The 19425-nt window shown below is 42.4% G+C and overlaps 1 protein-coding gene across 1 annotated transcript in view; it reads left to right on the top strand.

The window, feature by feature from the left end:
* Positions 1-19425, top strand: part of LOC144499221 (voltage-dependent calcium channel subunit alpha-2/delta-4-like) — a 422353-nt gene that overhangs the window by 358357 nt on the left and 44571 nt on the right. Inside the window, exons 32-35 of the mRNA XM_078221339.1 lie at positions 3275-3350; positions 6149-6201; positions 12664-12719; positions 16859-16976. Of these exons, the coding sequence (XP_078077465.1) occupies positions 3275-3350; positions 6149-6201; positions 12664-12719; positions 16859-16976 (303 nt within the window). The remainder of the gene's footprint in view (positions 1-3274; positions 3351-6148; positions 6202-12663; positions 12720-16858; positions 16977-19425) is intronic.

The raw sequence follows: 19425 nt of genomic DNA on the forward strand, positions 1-19425 counted from the left end.
AGCACTCCAACTAGCAAAAATCCTTGGGCTGAATTTTATGTGGGCGGTTTTCTTTCTCCCCAGTGTAAAAGTTGGGGACAAGTTTTCCACCATTTGGCCAGCTTCATCTGCAGCTATTTAATGGACATTAGACCTTTAATTGGTTTGAGGTGGGATTTTGTAGGTGGGTGAACCCACACCTCCCCTCTTACATTCCAATCTCTAAGATTTGCCCTGAACTTGTCCGGCTGGAGAAAATGGTCAATGCTCTCAACTTTTCTTTCTAATAGTTTATTGTAACATTGATATACTCATCACACATCAGTACCTTACTTCCCTTTTAAGTTAAATCAGCATCATACTCACAAACACTGTCCCTGTAAATTCTGAGCTGCATCCATACTGTTAATGCTTGGATTGATCCTCCCCCAACATGTAAAATGCAACATAAGAGCCCCAGTCCTTGTGCCTTTTCTGGAATTTCACTCCATTTAGCCCCTCTAAAACCTTCACTGCTCCAGATTTTCCACTTTAGACTAGAATGAATAGACTCCTGATTCATTCAGGGGAGCTAAGCAAAGTGGAGAAATAGTTTTCTAACATTTCTGTAGAATCAATCACTCAGCAATCAATCATGTAGGTGTTCACAATTCTACAAATTAATTTTACCCTCATGCTGGACATTAGGGGTGAAGCGACATCCCCATCATCCAGGTTCCTATGACCCACATGACAGAAAATATATTAGATGAAATATTTCTGTCATGTTTATGTGTTTATAGTTCGTCCACCTATCCTCATGCCAATTCCACAATAAAGTTGATGAGAGGGCGAGAAATTGTGTTGTTTTGTCATATTCTTTCTCCAGGTTACAATGATGCCATCTTCACCAACACTTTAACACACAGATCACAAAATTCTACGCAGTCAATTGTTTCAGTTTTGCACCTTTTAAAAATGGGACTTACAATCACTAATCCTCCGCACACTGCTAATCTCACCAAAATCTGTAAAATTGGCTGATTTGACCATTCATTAGCAGACATCATGTGTGATATGGCCTGAGAGCCAAGAAATTAGATGGGCAGCCTTTAAAAAGCCAGGAACTGCAGCAGGATGCCGAGTGAACAGTAATGATCTTTCTGCGAGACTGAATTAACTCTTAGGTATTTGTCTCCATCAGTGGCTGGCGTGTGATTTTTGTGGCGCTTTTGAAACATGTGTTCAAATGGAGGAACTGGCTGAGTCTTCCAGAGAAAGGAGCAGAGCATTGCCAAGGCAGAGAAGAACTATTCAGAATTTTACAGAGCACAACAGACCCTCCTACTCAAATATCATTAAAAGGACAAGATTGTTAGGTGCAATCCATCCGACACTCCCACCACCAGACACTACCCTCAATCCTCCCCCCACACCAGGTTTAATATCACTACCATGACAACCTGGTTAATGCTGTGAGGCTCCATTCTCCACAAAATTCACCTATCTCCTATTTCCCCAGAAATGTTAACAGCATGTGAGCAGCATTTTTTAAGTTATTTTATTTTTGCTGATTCCTTGCCTTCCTTTGCATTTACATGTCCTCCATATCCTAAAAGAGGAGAATGTGATTTACTGTGGGAAAGCAACTACCAACAGAAATATTATAATGGCGCATTTAGAGAGTACCAAACAGATGGTGCAATAGTCTAACACATGTTTAATCGAGACAGACTTTGCTGCTATCTGCCTCTAATATTACCCTGGCAGGTTTCACTGTGCTCTGCTGTGAGTTTAGTCTGACAGGTTGCACTAAAATCTGTCACTATTCTTACCTAAACAGACTTCACAATCAGAATGCAAAGGGAAAATAATGTGGATGCTGGGAATCCAAACTGTTGGAAATAGCAGACCAGGCAACATCTGTAGAGAGAGAAACAGAGTTAACATTTCAAATAGATGACCATTCACCTGAAACCTTGGATGGAATGCTACCAGCTCTGAAATGTTTCTGATGTCAGGACATAGAGCCATAGAATCGCTACAGTGCAGTAAAAGGTCATTCAGCCCATCGAGTCTGCACCAACTCTCTGAAAGATCATCCCACCCAAGCCTTCCCCTCCACCCTAACCCTGCAGCTGCACACATTTTATCATGGCCAATTCATCTAACCAACACATCTTTGGACTGTGGGAGGAAACCAGATCACCCGGAGGAAACCCATGCAGTCACAGGGAGAATGTGCAAACTCCACACAGCCAGTCACTCAAGGCTGGAATCGAACCCGGGCCCCTGGCGCTGTGCGGCAGCAGTGCTAACCACAGTGTCATTGTGCCACCAAATACCAGATGCCAACCCCAATTCTGTCAGCTGGGCACATGGTATCGTGATCTTCTGGAATACAGCCTATTAAGAGGCCACCTCTACGTTCATTGTCCAAATAAGGACAGAGTACAGGTTCCTGAGGTAGACCAGTCAAACAGTGGGCCCAAAGCTGTGAACAGCCAGCAAATCTACCTTGGAAAGATGGGCGTTGCTGATGCATGTAGGGGAAGTAAAGGCATCTCAAGATGGAGGCACTCTCTAAATTTAAAAATAAAGAATGGCAGTCATGTGGAGTGTTGGCTTCCCAAAGTGTTCCTAGCTCTGAGCGAACATGCTGAATCAATGCAGCAGTGGCTATTTGCCTTGCATCAGCAAATAGTCAATGATGTCACTTTAGGAATTAATTGAGGGCAAATTGCTGGCATCACTATCTTCCCAATGTCCAACAGGTAGCTGAAGGCAGTCACCTGGCAACAGGAATGCTTGTGGCCACAGTTTTGACCCTCCAATCCTCACAGCTCCATGGTGGTCGTATTGATGGAAGGCACTGATGGCTTCCTGGTCACAGGAGTGTGGTTGGAGGCAAGATTGGGAATAAAACTTGAAGGTAGTATGTGATGTCAGCTCCCCAAAGTGTTCCTGCCTCTGAGCGAACTTGCCAAAGGTGGATTCAGCATGGCAGCAGCTACCTGCCTTGCAGCAGCAAGTGGTCTCCAACCCCACCTCTGCAGGACTGGGCAGATTCCACCTATTAACTCTGGCTCTTTCTCTGCTCACACTCCTGACCTGCTGAGTATTTCCAGCATTTTCTGTTTTTATTTCATTATCAGCAGTCTGTCAGCGGTTCCACCAAGACAATTATCACAGTGGTCTTTTGCAAGTCTCCACCTATAACATTCCAGGTTTCTCTGCAAGCTTCAACAAAATTAGCAACTATTTTTTGTTTGAACTATATGTTAATAAATAAGCCTGTTCTTATTTCTAATCTTAGGGTGAAACTTTATGATTACCAAGCTATGTGCAAAGAGCCCACTAATCACCACAGTGGATCACAACCCATGCTCAGTGTGAGTATCTATCCCACAATGACATTGTGGAGCTTAATTTAAAACTCTTCACTGTGCTGCTGTATTCATGAGGTTTGTGTCGCTGTCTCTTATCTGTAGCCAATGAAAATGCAGCAACTGAACATGCAAAATTATCTCTTATTTACCAAAATCACTTCCAATCTGTCTGCTTGTTCCATCAGAAGTAGGGTGGCAATATAAACATCTATTCAACCAACCATGAACAATTCTGTGTAACAAACGTATTGGGCTGTTTACTCTATGCTGCAAAGCAGATGTCTAATGTTGGTGGGAGGAGTGATGGTACAAAGTGACATCAAAAACAGGAGCAAAGATTATAGACAGTTCACTGCAGCAGAAATCTGTGGTACCACAGGAGGATGAAATAAATGCAGCTTCAGGAAATGCAACATTATCCTGCATCATTCAGAAAACTTACAATTCGTACAATCCACCTTGTTCAACCTGTAATGTTCAGATTGTGGTTGCTGTGGACCCCTGAATTGCTTCATAATCCAAAACATTATAAAGGCCAAGACCCTTATATCAGATAAACAGCTTAGTTGTTGCACGAGGTGATTGCCCTTTCCAAGAGCTGACACAGACATGATGGGCCAAATGGCCACCTTCTGGGATATAACTACTTTATGATTATTTTTTCTACAGCACAAAAGGAAGCCATTTGACCCATCATGTCTGTGTTGGCCCAGTGAAGGAGCAATTCACTTAGTGCAACAAATAAACTAATGATCTGGTTTAAGTGTAATGGTCTTCCGACCATTTTGGATTATGAAGCAATTCAGGAGCCAGCATTTTCTACGCTCTGGTTGAACAAGGTGGAATGTATGAATTCTAGGTTTTCTGGTTGATTCCGAATAATGCTGCATTATCTCATAGAAACCTATAACATTCTAACAGGGTTAGACAGGGTAGATTCAGAAAGAATGGTGGGGGAGTCCAGAACTAGGGGTCATAGTTTGAAGATAAGGGGTAAATCTTTTAGAACTGAGGTGAGGAGAAATTTCTTCACCCAGAGGGTGCTGAATGTGTGGAATTCACTATCACAGAATGTAGTTGAGTCCAAAACATCTGATTTCAAGAAGAAATTAGATATAGCTCATGGAGCTAAAGGGATCAAGGGATATGGGAGGAAGGGGGGATCAGGATATTGAATTCGATGATCAGCCATGATCAAAATGAATGGCGGAGCAGGCTCAAAGGACCAAATGCTTCTAATTTCTTTGTTTCTATCTGTGATGGCTGCAATTCCCTATGCTGTATTCAGCTTCCCAAGAACCATAAGCCATCAAGCTCCTGAGCCTGTTACATCAATTAATATCATGGCTGAACTTTTACACCATCTCCATTTTCCAGCCCAAACCTCACATCCTCGACTGCTTTCGTGTCCAAAAAAATCTATTAATCTTGATTTTGACTATACTCAATAGCTGAGCATCCACAACCCTCTGAGGCAAAGATTCACAAACCTCAGAAGAAATTTCTCCTCGTTTCAAACTTAAATGGCTGAGCTCTTTTGCTGAGACAATATCTTTGGTTCTAGACTCTCCAGCCAGGAGGAATGACCTCTAAGCCCTCTAAGAATTTTATACAATACAATAAGATCACCTCTCATTCTTCTAAATTCCTGTTCTACTCAATCTCTCCTCATAGGACAGCCCTCTCAACCCAGGAATCAATCTAGTGAAACTCTATTTCACCCCTCTCTCAGGCAAGTATATCCTTCCTTCAATAAACAGACCAAACCTGTGCACAATACTCCAGGTGTAGTCTCACTAAAGCCCTATATAAATTCAGCAACATGTCCTTCCTGTTATCTCGCAATCTCCTGGTGATAAAGGCTAACACACCATTTGCCTTCCTACCTGATTGCTCCAAATGCATGTTACCTTTCTGTACTAGAACACTCAATCCCTCTAACCCCAACACTGGTATTCTCTTACCTTTTACAAAATATTCTGCTTTTCCATTCTTCCTACCAAAGTGAATAACCTCACACTTCCCCACATTATACTCCATCTGCCACCTTTGCTCCCCATCAATAAATCCCTTTGTGACTCTTTACACTCTCCTCACAACTTACCTTCTTACCAAACTTTGTCAGCAAAACTCAAATTCACAACCCTCTTGAGTGAAGAAATTTCTTCTCGTCTTAGTTCTAAATTTACCCTGAGACTATGACTACTAGTTCTAGGCTCTCCAGCCAGGGAATGTTTATTGTAATACCAATATATACACTGCAAATGGTTGATGAATTGCTCTTATGTGCTTTATTGGGGAGACGTGCCAAGAGCAGTGTGGAGTAGAGGTCAGCACAAATTATTTGCACTCATCACGGATGACTTATAAGGTCCAAGACTGTAGACCGTAGCCATCAATTGAATACTGTTTTCTTGGATTAAATTTAATTTTACAGATCCACTCATTCCTGGCAGGCTTGTTGTGTTTTAAAGGTTTCTAAACCAATTATTAGAATAACATAGTGTTCTGGCACTCCCAGGGGAAGGAAGGAAGCACATGTTGGAGAATTGGGAATTACAATGAGCATATTTTCTCTACTGGGAATGAAGAATTTACACTATTTCATTTTCATTCAGTCTTGAATACTCCATACATAAAACAATTGAAGGAGCCTTTTATTGGAATTGTGACTTTATAATTAACTCATTTCTGTTGGTATAATCTCCTAAATCCGCCCACTGTAGTTTTATATCCAATGCAATTTTATGGACAGAGGAGTTTTTAGTAGCAGTCTAATTTTTATTTTTTATTTTTTTTAGCCTTTCTACATTTTTCTTGCTGCTCTGAAATGGTTCCTGAGCAACTTATTCATGTATGTACACATTTTTTAAAAACCTGTTGTCTCTGCCTGTTTAAAACCATCAAACTTAACTTGCATAGGTCTAAACAAGGCACTCTTTTCATAGAAAACTATTTGCTAAATATTTTAAAAATTTGTTTGCAAACTAATCAAGTACTAGCACAATAGTGTAAACTCCATTGAGGTTTGTTGCCATTGCAATGACAGGAGAACAGCCAGATATGCCTTGCATCACTTGAAATTGGCTGGCACTCAGTCTTTGATGAATTGCAGATTGCTTGGTATATTGGCAGAGTACAATTGTTTTATGACCCCTTTGTATTGCAGAATTGTGACTCAGTGCAGCACCAATAGACACAGAGCTGCTCAGATACAATCTTAACCTATATATATTTATTGCAACTGGCTATGGTAGATTAATATAAACAACAAATGGAAAGTCACAATACTGACCAGAATTCATGGAGTGGCCAGGAAGAAATGATGATTTGCACCAGTATTCTGCTTCTGAAGTAGGCTCTGAAATTTTTCATTTTCCACTCTTACTGTGACTGAAAAATCATTTTACTTCAGCAACTTAAGATGGAGCTGCCATCAATAGTGGCAAAGTAATTTTATGGGATCATAAAATTCTTTTTAATGGCAATGCTCCACTTCTTGAAAAAAATAGTTTGTGTTGCTTCAGAAGCATTTGCCTCCAAACCTCAAACAGCCTTGATCCAGGTATGAGAGCAAGAGCTTTTTGCCTGAGAAAAACTGAGAATTGCTGCTATTGGTAGCAAATTGACACCAACCTCCAGTGGTTCTTGTGGAGACCAATAGTTAGGCTGCAGTAGATGGAGAAAAACTCAGCAGAACATGGGTGCCACATGCTTCTTCTGGTTTATGCTAAACTTGGGAGCATTTAGTCCCTATTATGACTGAATATCATATTCGTGGGCTTAATACATGCTTCAGACAGATACCCTGGACATTTGGACATAATTGTCTTCCAATTTAATGTTTAAGAAGGAGGCCAGACACAAGAGTTTGTGCCTGGAAATTGGCCTTCCACACTAATATTTCATCCAAAAATCTGCACTACAAAGACCAATTATTCTCCCACCAGGTTTTGAAATTGTAGTAGAGTGTGCCAGATGAGCTGCTTACAGCTGATGTTTTGATGGGACGACCTGGTCTCTGGTTGCTGTATGGTTCTTGTGAAACTTTTATTTGATACTGCAGCCACATCAGTAGTAGGATGTTGGGGTAGTTGTTGCTACTGAAGGTCTCAACCACCTCTTGCCATCCCAAGACAGTGCCTTCAAGATCCATGACAGGGAAAGAATCTCCTTCCTGTGGCTCTACTTAATTACATAATCATCAAAGTCGGATGCCCATGTGTAATCCTCCCTCTTTCCGGGCAACCTGAATCATTTGATACTACTATCCAATTTATTTCTCCTTGGCACTGTCTATTGTAAAACTATCTCCTGGCATAAACTAAGTTCACAGGAGCACTCCAGAATATTGTCTTGCAGTTTCCAAAGTGTTCAACTAGACTCATGCATTCCTCTTGAGATTACGAAATTTGCAGATGACACAAAAGTCGCTGTGTGGTTGATAATGAAGAGGATAATTGTGGACTTCAAAAATGGTTTGGTTGAGTGGGTGGAAAACTGGCAATTGGAATTCAATCTGGAAAATTTTGAGGTAATGAATTTTGGAAGGGCAAACAAAGCAAGGGAATACTCAATAAATGGGGGAATATTGAAAGGGTAGAGGAGGTGGAAAACCTTGAAGTGCATGTCCACGGGTCCATGAAGGCGGCAGGACAAGTGGATAAGGTGCAAAGAAGGCACATGGAATGTTTTGTCTTATTACATGAGGTATAGAATACAAAATCAGAGATGCAATGTTGGAACTGTATGAAACATTGGTTAGGCCACAGCTGGAAGTTTGTGTACAGTTCTGGTCACCACATTACAGGAAGGGCCTAATTGCTTTAGAGAGAGTACAGAAGAGATTTACAAGAAAATTGCAGCTATGAAGAAAGATTAGGTAGACTCGGTAAAATAGAGGAGGCTGAGGTGTGACTTGATTGATCTGTACTGGATTATGAGGGATCTGGATAGGGTGTTCAGGGAATGATTGTTTTCCCTAGCCGAAGGGTCAATTACCAGGAGACGTAGATTTTAGGTGATTGGTAGAAGGACTAGAGGGGAAATTAGGAAAACCTTTTTCACCCAGTGGGTAATAGGTGTCTGGAATTTGTTGCAAAATTTGAGGCAGAAACCTCCACCTCATCTAAAAGGTACCTGGATCTGCAGCTGAAGTGCTGTAAACTGCAAAGCTTCGAATCGGTGCTGGAAGATAGGATTAGAATGGGCAGCTAGTTTATTTTCAGCCAGTGCAGACACGATGGGCTGAATGGCCTCCTTCCTTGGGCTAATTTGTCTCTGGCTCTATGGTTAATGGTGCAATGGGTGCATGCAGAATGAAAGTCATTGCTAGGATACTGAGCATTGACTTACATGATGAGATGAGTATGGTCACACAGCACCTAGACATTGAGTGATTGGAACCCTTTATGGTTGTGGTTTATCTCTGAATTTACATGCAGAATCAACAAAATGAGATCTATGAAGTCAATGCCATCCAGAGCTTTGGGGAATGTATTTCCCTCCCTTTGTGCTAGTGATCTACCTTATACAACAGTGGATGGCAAACTGTGATACAGTGGAAATGCTACTAGCTTCAGTCTGGAAGGAGCCCAACACAAAGAAGTTCATGGACATGGTCAACTTTACTGACACTGGCAATCCTGTCCTTACCCTTATTCTGAAGCCAAGGCTGTGGCGCTGCCTGCAACAAGTGTTAGAATCATATAATGCAAGATATATTTACAACATGGCAAAAGCATGGCATAATTTGTACATTTGGGATTTTTTAAGAAGGTCATAAGTTCACTTTGGAACTGTTAACAAGTAGGCCTCTTCCAAGAAACCACTTAAGGAAGCACATAAGGAAGATCTAATTGATTATTTTGAACTTCAGTTGGCTGGAAAGAAAAAACTAAAAAGAACACTTGCTTGAGAAAAAGATCTTAGGTTGTGAATCTGCTAGTTTTGAACTCAGTCTTGTTGGAGAACAAGCTGAGGAAGGAAAGCTCCCCTAACTGGCTCTCTCTCTGCCTTGCCAAAATTTGTACGTGACTATCTGCTTGTAGCCAGGGAACCCTCATTTGAGTGTAGCTGGTTTACACTTGAGCCTGCAAAGCTGAGACCAGTTGGTGAGAACTCCCCGACATCCACCAGGTCCATCAGCTCATCTTCACACAAGGAACGCCAGGTCAACACTGCCAAGAATTTGCTAACTTTATCCTTTATTTTATAATGCTCATCTGCGAAAGGCCATCTCTGCAGAGTGACTCTATCTGTTTGTCTGTGTGCTCGGGGAATTCTTTAGGAAGAGATAAATGTACTTCCCGCTTACAACTCTGTGTTAATCAATACTTGCAATCTGTTAAAAGAAATTTTATTTGTAATAAATAATCATTTTGAGTTTATTGAAAGAAACCTGGTTCAAGACTCTTGGAACCAGGAGAGAAGGTAAAATATTTGCCATTTTGGTGAGTAAATTGGACTTTCAAATTAATGGTATGACCTGCGGAGTAGTCGGACTAGATAATACATGCACTCCTCCCATCCTGATCTTAACATAAGTTGCTTAGTTCAGTGAGTATCTTTTTAATGAAGAGGAGAGGGCGCCCTCACCGTCCATCTCTAAGGGTAAGGTAAGGGAGTTGCTCCCTGTTGAGGGCTCTTCTCCTTCTCCCCTTTCTCCCCCTACAAGCAGGCTACCCATAGAATCATTGAATCCCTGCAGTGCAGAAAGAGACCATCTGACCCATCGAGTCTACACCGACCAGTTTTTTAGGTAACATTAAAACTGACAAAGCCCCAGGGCCTGATGGCATCTATCCTAGACTGCTCAGAGAGACAAGAGATGTAATTGCTGGGCCTCTGACGGAAATCTTTGTCTCTTCATTGGACACAGGTGAGATCCCTGAGGATTGGAGGATAGCGAATGTGGTACCGTTATTTAAGAAGGGTAGCAGGGATAACCCGGGTTATTATAGGCCAGTGAGCTTGACGTCCGTGGTAGGGAAGTTGTTGGAGAGGATTCTTAGAGACAGGATGTATGCTCATTTACGGAACGAAACAATCTCATTAGTGACAGACAGCATGGTTTTGTAAGAGGGAGGTTGTGCCTTACAAATTTGGTGGAGTTTTTTGAGGAAGTGACAAAAACAGTTGACGAAGGAAGGGCTGTGGATCTCGTCTATATGGATTTCAGTATGGCATTTGACAAAGTCCCTCATGGCAGGTTGGTTAAGAAGGTTAAAGCTCATGGGATACAAGGAGAGGTGGCTAGATGGGTAGAAAACTGGCTTGGCCACAGGAGACAGAGGGTAGCAGTTGAAGGGTCTTTTTCCGGCTGGAGGTCTGTGACCAGTGGTGTTCCGCAGGGCTCTGTACTGGGATCTCTGGTATTTGTGATATATATAAATGATTTGGAAGAAGGTGTAACTGGTGTTATCAGCAAGTTTGCGGATGACACGAAGATGGCTGGACTTGCAGATAGCGGTGAACATTGTCGGACAATACAGCAGGATATAGATAGGCTGGAAAATTGGGCGGAGAAATGGCAGATGGAATTTAATCCAGATAAATGCGAAATGATGCATTTTGGAAGAACTAATGTAGGGGGGAGTTATACAATAAATTGCAGAGCCATCAAGAGTATAGAAACACAGAGGGACCTAGGTGTGCAAGTCCACAAATCCTTGAAGGTGGCAGCACAGGTGGAGAAGGTGGTGAAGAAGGCATATGGTATGCTTGCCTTTATAGGACGGGGTATAGAGTATAAAAGCTGGAGTCTGATGTTGCGGCTGTATAGAACGTTGGTTAGGCCACATTTGGAGTACTGCGTCCAGTTCTGGTTGCCACACTACCAGAAGGACATGGAGGCTTTAGAGAGAGTGCAGAGAAGGTTTACCAGGATGTTGCCTGGTATGGAGGGTCTTAGCTATGAGGAGAGATTGGGTAAACTGGGCTTGTTCTCCCTGGGAAGATGGAGAATGAGGGGAGACCTAATAGAGGTGTACAAAATTATGAAGGGTATAGATAGGGTGAACAGTGGGAAGCTTTTTCCCAGGTCGGAGGTGACGATCACGAGGGGTCACGGGCTCAAGGTGAGAGGGGCGAGGTATAACTCAGATATCAGAGGGACGTTTTTCTACACAGAGAGTGGTGGGGGCCTGGAATGCGCTGCCAAGTAAGGTGGTGGAGGCAGACACACTGGCATCGTTTAAGACTTACCTGGAAGTCACATGAGCAGTCTGGGAATGGAGGGATACAAACGAATGGTCTGGTTGGACCAATGAGCGGCACAGACTTAGAGGGCCGAAGGGCCTGTTTCCTGTGCTGTACTGTTCTTTGTTCTTTGCTCTTTGACTCTCCCAAAGAGCATCCCACCCAGGCCTTCCCTTCTGCCCTATCCCCATAACCATGGCAATTACCATGGCTAATCCCTCTAACCTACACATCTTTGGACACTAAGGAGAAATTCATCATGGCTGATCTGCAGAACCTGCACATCTTTTGTCTGTGGGAGGAAACATAAGCACCCAGAGGAAACCCACACAGTCACCCAAGGCTGGAATTGAACCTAGTTTCCTGGTGCTATGAGACAGCAGTGTTAACCACTCTGCCACCGTGCTGCCCCTCATCTTTTTCTATGTCACCTTTCTCATTCTGCAGACCTCTTGAAGTCAGAACCAATGCAACTTTAAGTAGCAATGCAAATCTGCAAACACCCCCACTAACTCAAAAACAACCAGTAGCAATCAATTAGTAACTAACCTGAACTAACCCTTGAGTTGTGTTGGTGGAATCTCCTTCCTGTTTCTGAATGCATGTTCAGCTATTCAAGATTAAGAGAGGTTGTTAGCTGGAGCATTCAGGTTGGAAATAGCAATTTTAGGGTCAAATCATTGTTACATGCTGATTGAATTAGCCATTTATCTAATCTGCATTCTTCTACCATGTTCTCCATGTGCCTGCGTTAGTGGCCAACCCAAAATATCTTCCTGTAAGGCTCAAGCAGAAAGGTGCTTGCATTGTACCAACACCATTTTGGACCTGAAACCAACACCCATTGTGGTAAAAATACAAGGACTCTGCTTGTAACTGATAAGTACATTCTTTGACACCAAATACTGGGAAATTGACTTTGACTAGCCCAACCAGAGCCTTGTGTCATTTCTATCAAGCTGATAACATATATTGATAATTGCATTGATTTTTGTTACAGTGCCATGGAATTTGATTCTTGAGTAATGTTGTAGCATCCTGATTCTGTTAGCTGTCTGTTGAATTAAAGCTGTATGGCATATTTTCAGGGAGAATAATGTCTTTTTAAATGTTGCAGATTTTTGGTTGAATTCAACTTCTGTGGCTTGTGGAATATGGAAAATTTAGTGAATGGTAAGTGAAAGATTTCTCATAAAACTATGATGAAACATGGGTCCCTTGGAAGCTGACACAGGAGAAATTATAACACAGAATAAGGAAGTGGAAACACATTAAACAAATATCCTGTGTCCGTCTTCACAGTGGAAGACACCAGAAATAATGTGGAACTAAGGGTCTAGTGACAGTTAGAAACTTGATGTAATTAATATTAGTTTTTTAAAAAATCATTGGAGAAATTAACGTGGACCTGATGGCCTACATGGTAGGGTTTTATAAACGTTGGTTCTGGAGGTGGATACATTGGTTGTGATCTATGATTCAGGATCAATCCCAGTGGATTGGAAGTTAATAAATGTAGCACTGCTACTCAAAAAAGGAGGGAGAAAGAAAATGGGGAACTACAGGCCACTTAGCCTGACACCAGTCATCGGGAAAATGCCAGAATCCATTTTTAAGGAAGTCATAACAAGACACTTAGAAAAACCACAATGTAATTAGACATGGTCAACATGGTTTTATGAAAGGAAAATCCAGTTTAATAAATCTATTAGAGTGTTTTGAGGATGTAACCAGGAGGATATATAAACGGAACTAGTGGATGTAAAATATTTAAATTTTCAAATGTCATTCAATATGGAGCTTTGAAAGGTTGTTAAACAAGGCAAGGGCTTGGGGTGATGTATCAACATGGATAGAAGATTTGTTAAAGGACAGAAAAAAGAGAGCAGGAATAAATGGGCCATTTTCAGGCTGGCGAGCTATCATGAGTGGTGTGCTACAAGGATCAATGCTGAATCCTCAACTATTTACCATCAACATTAATGACTTAGCTGAAGGAACCAAGGTGCAATGTATCCATTTTTATTGGGTGGAAAAGTAAGCTTTGAAGAAAGCTGCATTTTGCCTTCCCAGTGGAAATGGGTTTGGACACGAGGAGGAGTTCCCAGAAAGTGATGGGAAACCCTATCAGGAACACACCTAAACTCAGTCTCGCATCTGGGTGACTTTTTCAGTGGCAATTTGCCAGGGACAACAGCAGCCAGCAGTGGGCAGTCAAAATATCTTCAATTAAGGCCCCAACTGACCATTATCCCATGCTGACAGAACTTTACTAGCTTCAGGCATGGCTCTCTCTGAGTCCGGAACTCTCAAACTGCATGGAGGTGACCTCTCAGTGCAGGTCAAAAGACCAATAGCGCCTCCTTTCAAATACAGAATGACAAAACCACAAGGCTGAAACTGGCTTAGTCATGACCACAATCACTCCTGTGGAAGGATTCCCCCTCCACAATAATGTCCCTAGCACCTATGGGCTTTCTTTATTTGAACATATCAGCAGATAACTGAGAATGCCGCTGTTTTGAGCCCCCCCCTCATACTCTACCTCCTTCAACCAGAGTGCCCTCTGCTAGTGGGTGATAGCCATCTAGTCTCATAGGACTGCCATTCACAATCCCAATTGCGGTCTTTAATTGTTTCAGCAAATGCAAAGTAAGCCAATTATGAAGAGACCTTATGTAAAGTGGTCTGGGGGCTTGGGATCTGTATATGGTCCTAACATCTACAGAAGACATCTGTGTGGTGCTTAACAATAACATCAATGGGGAAACCTGCATAGGTAGGCAGTAGCAGAGATGCTGTTTGCACTTGGGGAATGAACATTGTCTACACAGTGTCACTTTGAAGCAGCGTTATGCAAACCTCCCTCCCCCCACCCACCCATCCCCAGGAAGTCTCACTGCAATTGTATTGGTTTTGTTGAAGGCCACACCTGGAGGACTACGTATGGTTTGGTCACTGTACCTAAGGAAGGATATGCCTTAGTGGTTGAATGAAGTTTCACAGGATTGATCCCTGGGGTGAGAGGGTTGTCCTATCAGGGAGATTGAGTAGAGTAGCTTTATATTCTCTGAAGTTTTGAAGAATGAGCGGTGATTTCATTGAAATATATGGCTTGGGGGTGAATTTTACCTGTCCCTGTCCCACCACTAGTAAAATAGCAGTGGCAGCAGAAGGGGGCCTAAAACTGGTCTCTTAAGGGCCTCAGTTGTCCCATAAGCAATTGAGCCATCGATGCTTTCCCTGTCTCCCCACGACCATGGCGCTCAATTTTACACTCCCTCACCTGTGAACCCATTCCTGGTGAAGTGGGAAGGGGTGGAGTAATGTAAAATTCCACTCTCTGAGAGATTTAACAAGTAGACATTGAAACGCTGTTTCCCTTGGCTGGAGGGTCTAGATAGAACATTTGGGCATAGTCACAGGATAAGGGATTGGTCATTCAGGAGTAAGAAGAGAACTTTATTCACTTAGTTTTTTGAATTTTAGCAATTCTCTACCCAGAGGGTTGTGGATGCTCTGTAATGAAGTGAATTCAAGACTGAGATGGATAGATTTTTGGATTCTAAGAAAATCACATGATATAGGGATTGTACAGGGACGTGAAGTTGAGATTGAAGGTCATATGGTCCACTCTTGTCTGTATTTCTTAAGGTCTTTTTTATGTACTCTATATATTGTAAGCATTGTAAGTTACTCAGACCATTGGAGTCTGTTGTAGTTTTAACATTTCTGATACTTGTGACTACAATGTCCAAAACTGTCTTTTATATACTGGCATAATGGTCTGTTTTGTCTCCTGGCATATCTGTTAAAATGCCAAGCCCTCTATAGGCATCCACCTATCAGCAAGCTTTTGTCAGACTGCAGGGCAAAGGTCCATCAATTGGAAATGGAACACTTCAGGGAATAGTTGTTTAGCAGTACAGAACTTGAGTGTTGCTGAAAAAAAGATTTTTTGTAAGTTCTGACAAAAAGTATTTCTTTTTTTAGCAATACTTCTGGGAATGGTTCTACAGGAGTTAGCATTCTGGAGCATTCCTCTGTTTTATCTGACGGAGGTTACATGGCAACAGATATTTTCACAATAAGAAAGGTTAAGTGATGAAATAGATTTTTCTAAACTTCACACACAAAACAGGCAACCCAAGGTAAAACTGGAGTCATCAGAATTTTGATATTCAATGTTATATATTTTGAATATTTATATGAAACAAACTGAAGCAAGGAATAAAGTGATCCAGAATTTACTTATAAATACATAAGCACATAAATAAGATCAGTAAGATAGAGCACAAGTTCCTGGGTGTGTCTTCCTTATTCCTTCACAGAGTCCTTTCTCTGGCCCGTGACTGGCATTGTCATTTTAATCCTAATTTATGTTGTCTCTGTCTCTTTCATACATATTTTCTCCATGAATCATTATCCTCTACTTTATCATCCATCATCTGACTGTGATCATCATGTGACGTGCTGTCTTCCCTTGTTAACGTGTTATGTGAACCTGCTCAGCCAAGACTGTCTTCCATTTTGGTAAGTAACTGTTCAACATCTACAAGGTCTTCCTCATCCATATTGTCGTACATCAAATCAAACTGTTTCTATTCATTGGAAATCAATCAGATTCTAGTTACCTTACAGGAGCGTAATGAGTTCTATAGTACATCCTCAGGAGGATAGATTAACCTTTGTTTATCAGTTCCTACTAATTCTTTAAAATACTCTTAATTGTCTTAGGGATGATATAGGGGGGAAGGGGGATGGAATTCAACTCCCAAGGAGGGGGGGTCAGTGACGGGTGTAAAGTAAACAAATTGAAATCCGATTCCTGACCTCAACCCAGTACTAACCCTCCCACTTCTAGTTTTATTGGAGATGAGTTGGAGGGCAGGTGACCAATCTACTTTCAGGAAGCAAGTCGACTGAGTAGTCAAGAATTTAATTTGAAGCTCGCGGGGGTTGGGATCCCACGGGTTTGGGAAATCCTGCAGGTGAAAGTAGACTGGAAGGACCAAGTCCATGAGATTGTGGGCCAAGCAAAGCAGGAGGATTTCATCCAGGCTCAACAAGCTTACCTCATTACAGACCCAAGATCTCCAACCCCTCCCACTCTTCTCATCTCTGACTCTCCCCACCCCCCTCTTCCCATCCCTGCATCAACCATATTCAACTCACCCCACCTCCCCAACATTGCGTGATCTGAAAAAGTTGAAAGGCTGAATTTTTAATCCCTTTTTGTTTAAAGACTGATTTGGAATGAATTCTGTCCGGAAAATGTCAGCTTCTTGTTTACGCCTCCTTAACTCCCACAGGTCACAGGCACCGGAAGGTGGAGCCCTTTCAGCCTTGCAACACGGAGTACCCGGCATTTACATATGACCACACAATCAAAGAAGCAAATGGATTTGTTGAATGTGGAGACTGTCAGAAGTAAGGAAACTTGTTCATTGCTTTATATATATTTGCAGTTGGATTGCAGTACCAGCAGATCATCTGTGGAGCAGGGAGGAGAGGATAGGAACAAAGAACTGTAACAGGACCAGAAGAGAGAACTTCACTCTCCCTGCCCAGTCCCAATGTCTGAAAATAAATCCGTCATACCCCTGAATCATCAGGCGGAACTTTTACAGACCTGTTGCGGAGAATGCAATTTGGCATTCCCACGCACGCTGTGAAGTTTTGACGTGACTGCCTTCATTGATAAGTCCCCACCAGTGACCCAGCCTGATTGACAGACTGGGCTTCCAGTCAGGTGTGGAGCCACTCAGTGGCCACTATAGCAGATAAGTCCGCACATGGTGGAGAAGCTCATCTGGAAAGGGGCAGGGATGTCTACTCTGGAGCAGGGGGTGTAGTTGACTGGGTGGTGAAGATGGGGGGATCAATCAGGAGAGAAGGGGAAATTGATCGGAGGGGGAGAGGAAGGGAGTCAATTGGATAGAGGGGAGCAGGAGCAAATCGATTGGGTGGGCAGCGAATGCAGGTGTGGGATGCTTAGGTGCCTAGTGAATCAAAGACCTGGGTGGTTGGAGAAGTTTAGAGACCCCATTGTGGGATTGGAGGCCTCAGGGATAATAGCAAAGGTAGGGGACAGGCCCAATCACAGAGGTTCTTCACACAAGCACCTAGTTCCAGGAGGTAAGTATGAAGGCTTCCACTTTGCCTCAATGAGGCTGCCAGATTTGCTGGTACAGAGGAAGCTACAGGTAAAGTTAAAAAACCTGTGATGCTCACAGCCTCGTGATCATATTTAAGGTGGCAACCCACCTTGGATTGGGTTGGTCGCCCATTCAGCTTCCGGCCTCAGCTACTTTATGGGCAGCACGGTGGCACAGCGGTCAACACTGCTGCCTCACAGAGCCAGGGACACAGGTTCGATTCCCAGCTGTGTCACTGTCTCTGTGGAGTCTGCACGTTCTTCCCGTGCCTGCGTGGGTTTCCTCCGGGTGCTCCGGTTTCCTCCCACAATTCCGAAAGACGGGCTGGTTAGGTGCACTGGCCATGCTAAATTCTCCCTCAGTGTACCCGAACAGGAGCCGGAGTGTGACAACTAAGTGATTTTCACAGTAATTTCATTGCAGTGTTAATGTAAGCCTACTTGTGACAATAATAAATAAACTTTAAAACTTTAAACTTTAATAGGTGGGTTGGAGGCAAAATTGAGTCAGGAAACAGATTCTTGAGACTTTAAGTCATCCAAACCTGCCCATTTTTGGTTAAAATTCAGCCCCCCTTTGCTGTCAAAATATCGACTTGAGATGATGCTTGCTGCCTGGTTTCTGCAGTTTACACTCAAAAAAATTGTTTTTTTTATTTTGTGATGTAAATTATTAACTTAATTCACCTCGTCTCATTTAATACATCCTCCCCTTCCTTCTAGAGATGAGGCTGATTATGTATTTTAAGTTATTGCTGAATTAATTGCATTTGAAGTATTCTGGCAAAAATAGATTTTTTCTACCTTTTCACTTCCAGTTCCAGCTTTGTGTACATCCAGGTCAAGGATGCAGGGTAATGCTCTATTTGCAATTTGCTGAATCCTAATTTCAGAAGAAGCCCACCACTACACCAGTGTGACATTTCCATTTCCCACACCAGCTATTCCTGTGGTGTGGTCTCGTACAATACATGCACACCTCAGAAAGTCCCCATGCATGAAACAAAGTTTGCAGCTAATGTCACTTCTCTCCATATATTTCAATCTTCAACTCGCTTTTCCTTTTACAGAGAAAGTAGATCACCACTGAACACAGCACTTGGCAGTGGAAGGAAAATAACCTTACATTGACTCCCGATCAAGCAACATTTTGCTTTTAAAATTCTCATCCTTGTTTTAAATCCCTCCAAGGCCTCGGTCCCCTCCCCCCCATTTCTGCAATTGCTTCCAATACAACCCTTCGAGGTATCTGAGCTTCTCTAGTTCTGGTCCCTTGAGCTTTCTGGATTTTATTTACTCCCACCATTAGTGGCCTTACCCACAGGTCCTATGATCCAGTTGAGCCTCTCTGCCTTTCTAACTTTCTTTCCTCCTTGAAACCTATCTCTTTGACTCAGATTTTGATTATCTGATGTTATATCTCCTTATGCGGCTCTATGCCATGTTTTGCTTTATAAGAATCCTGTACAACAACTTGGGGTGTTTTATTACGTTAAAGGCACTATATAAATGTAAGTTGTTGATGAATGTACGGGAGGTGCCATTGTGGCTGTAGATAAGGATGTGGTTGTATGTGGAAAGCAAAGAAGCTGATCCAGGTTCTGCATTCAGCATCAGTAAACACAGGCTCTTGGGTGTTTTTAACTTGCCTGATAGGAGGAAGAAGAACAATGTGCAAAAAGACAGGCAGATTGTATCTAGGTGACAGAAGCAAATTAATTA

Source organism: Mustelus asterias, chromosome 9, assembly GCF_964213995.1.
Source record: "Mustelus asterias chromosome 9, sMusAst1.hap1.1, whole genome shotgun sequence".
In the NCBI taxonomy this organism is placed as follows: Eukaryota; Metazoa; Chordata; class Chondrichthyes; order Carcharhiniformes; family Triakidae; genus Mustelus; species Mustelus asterias.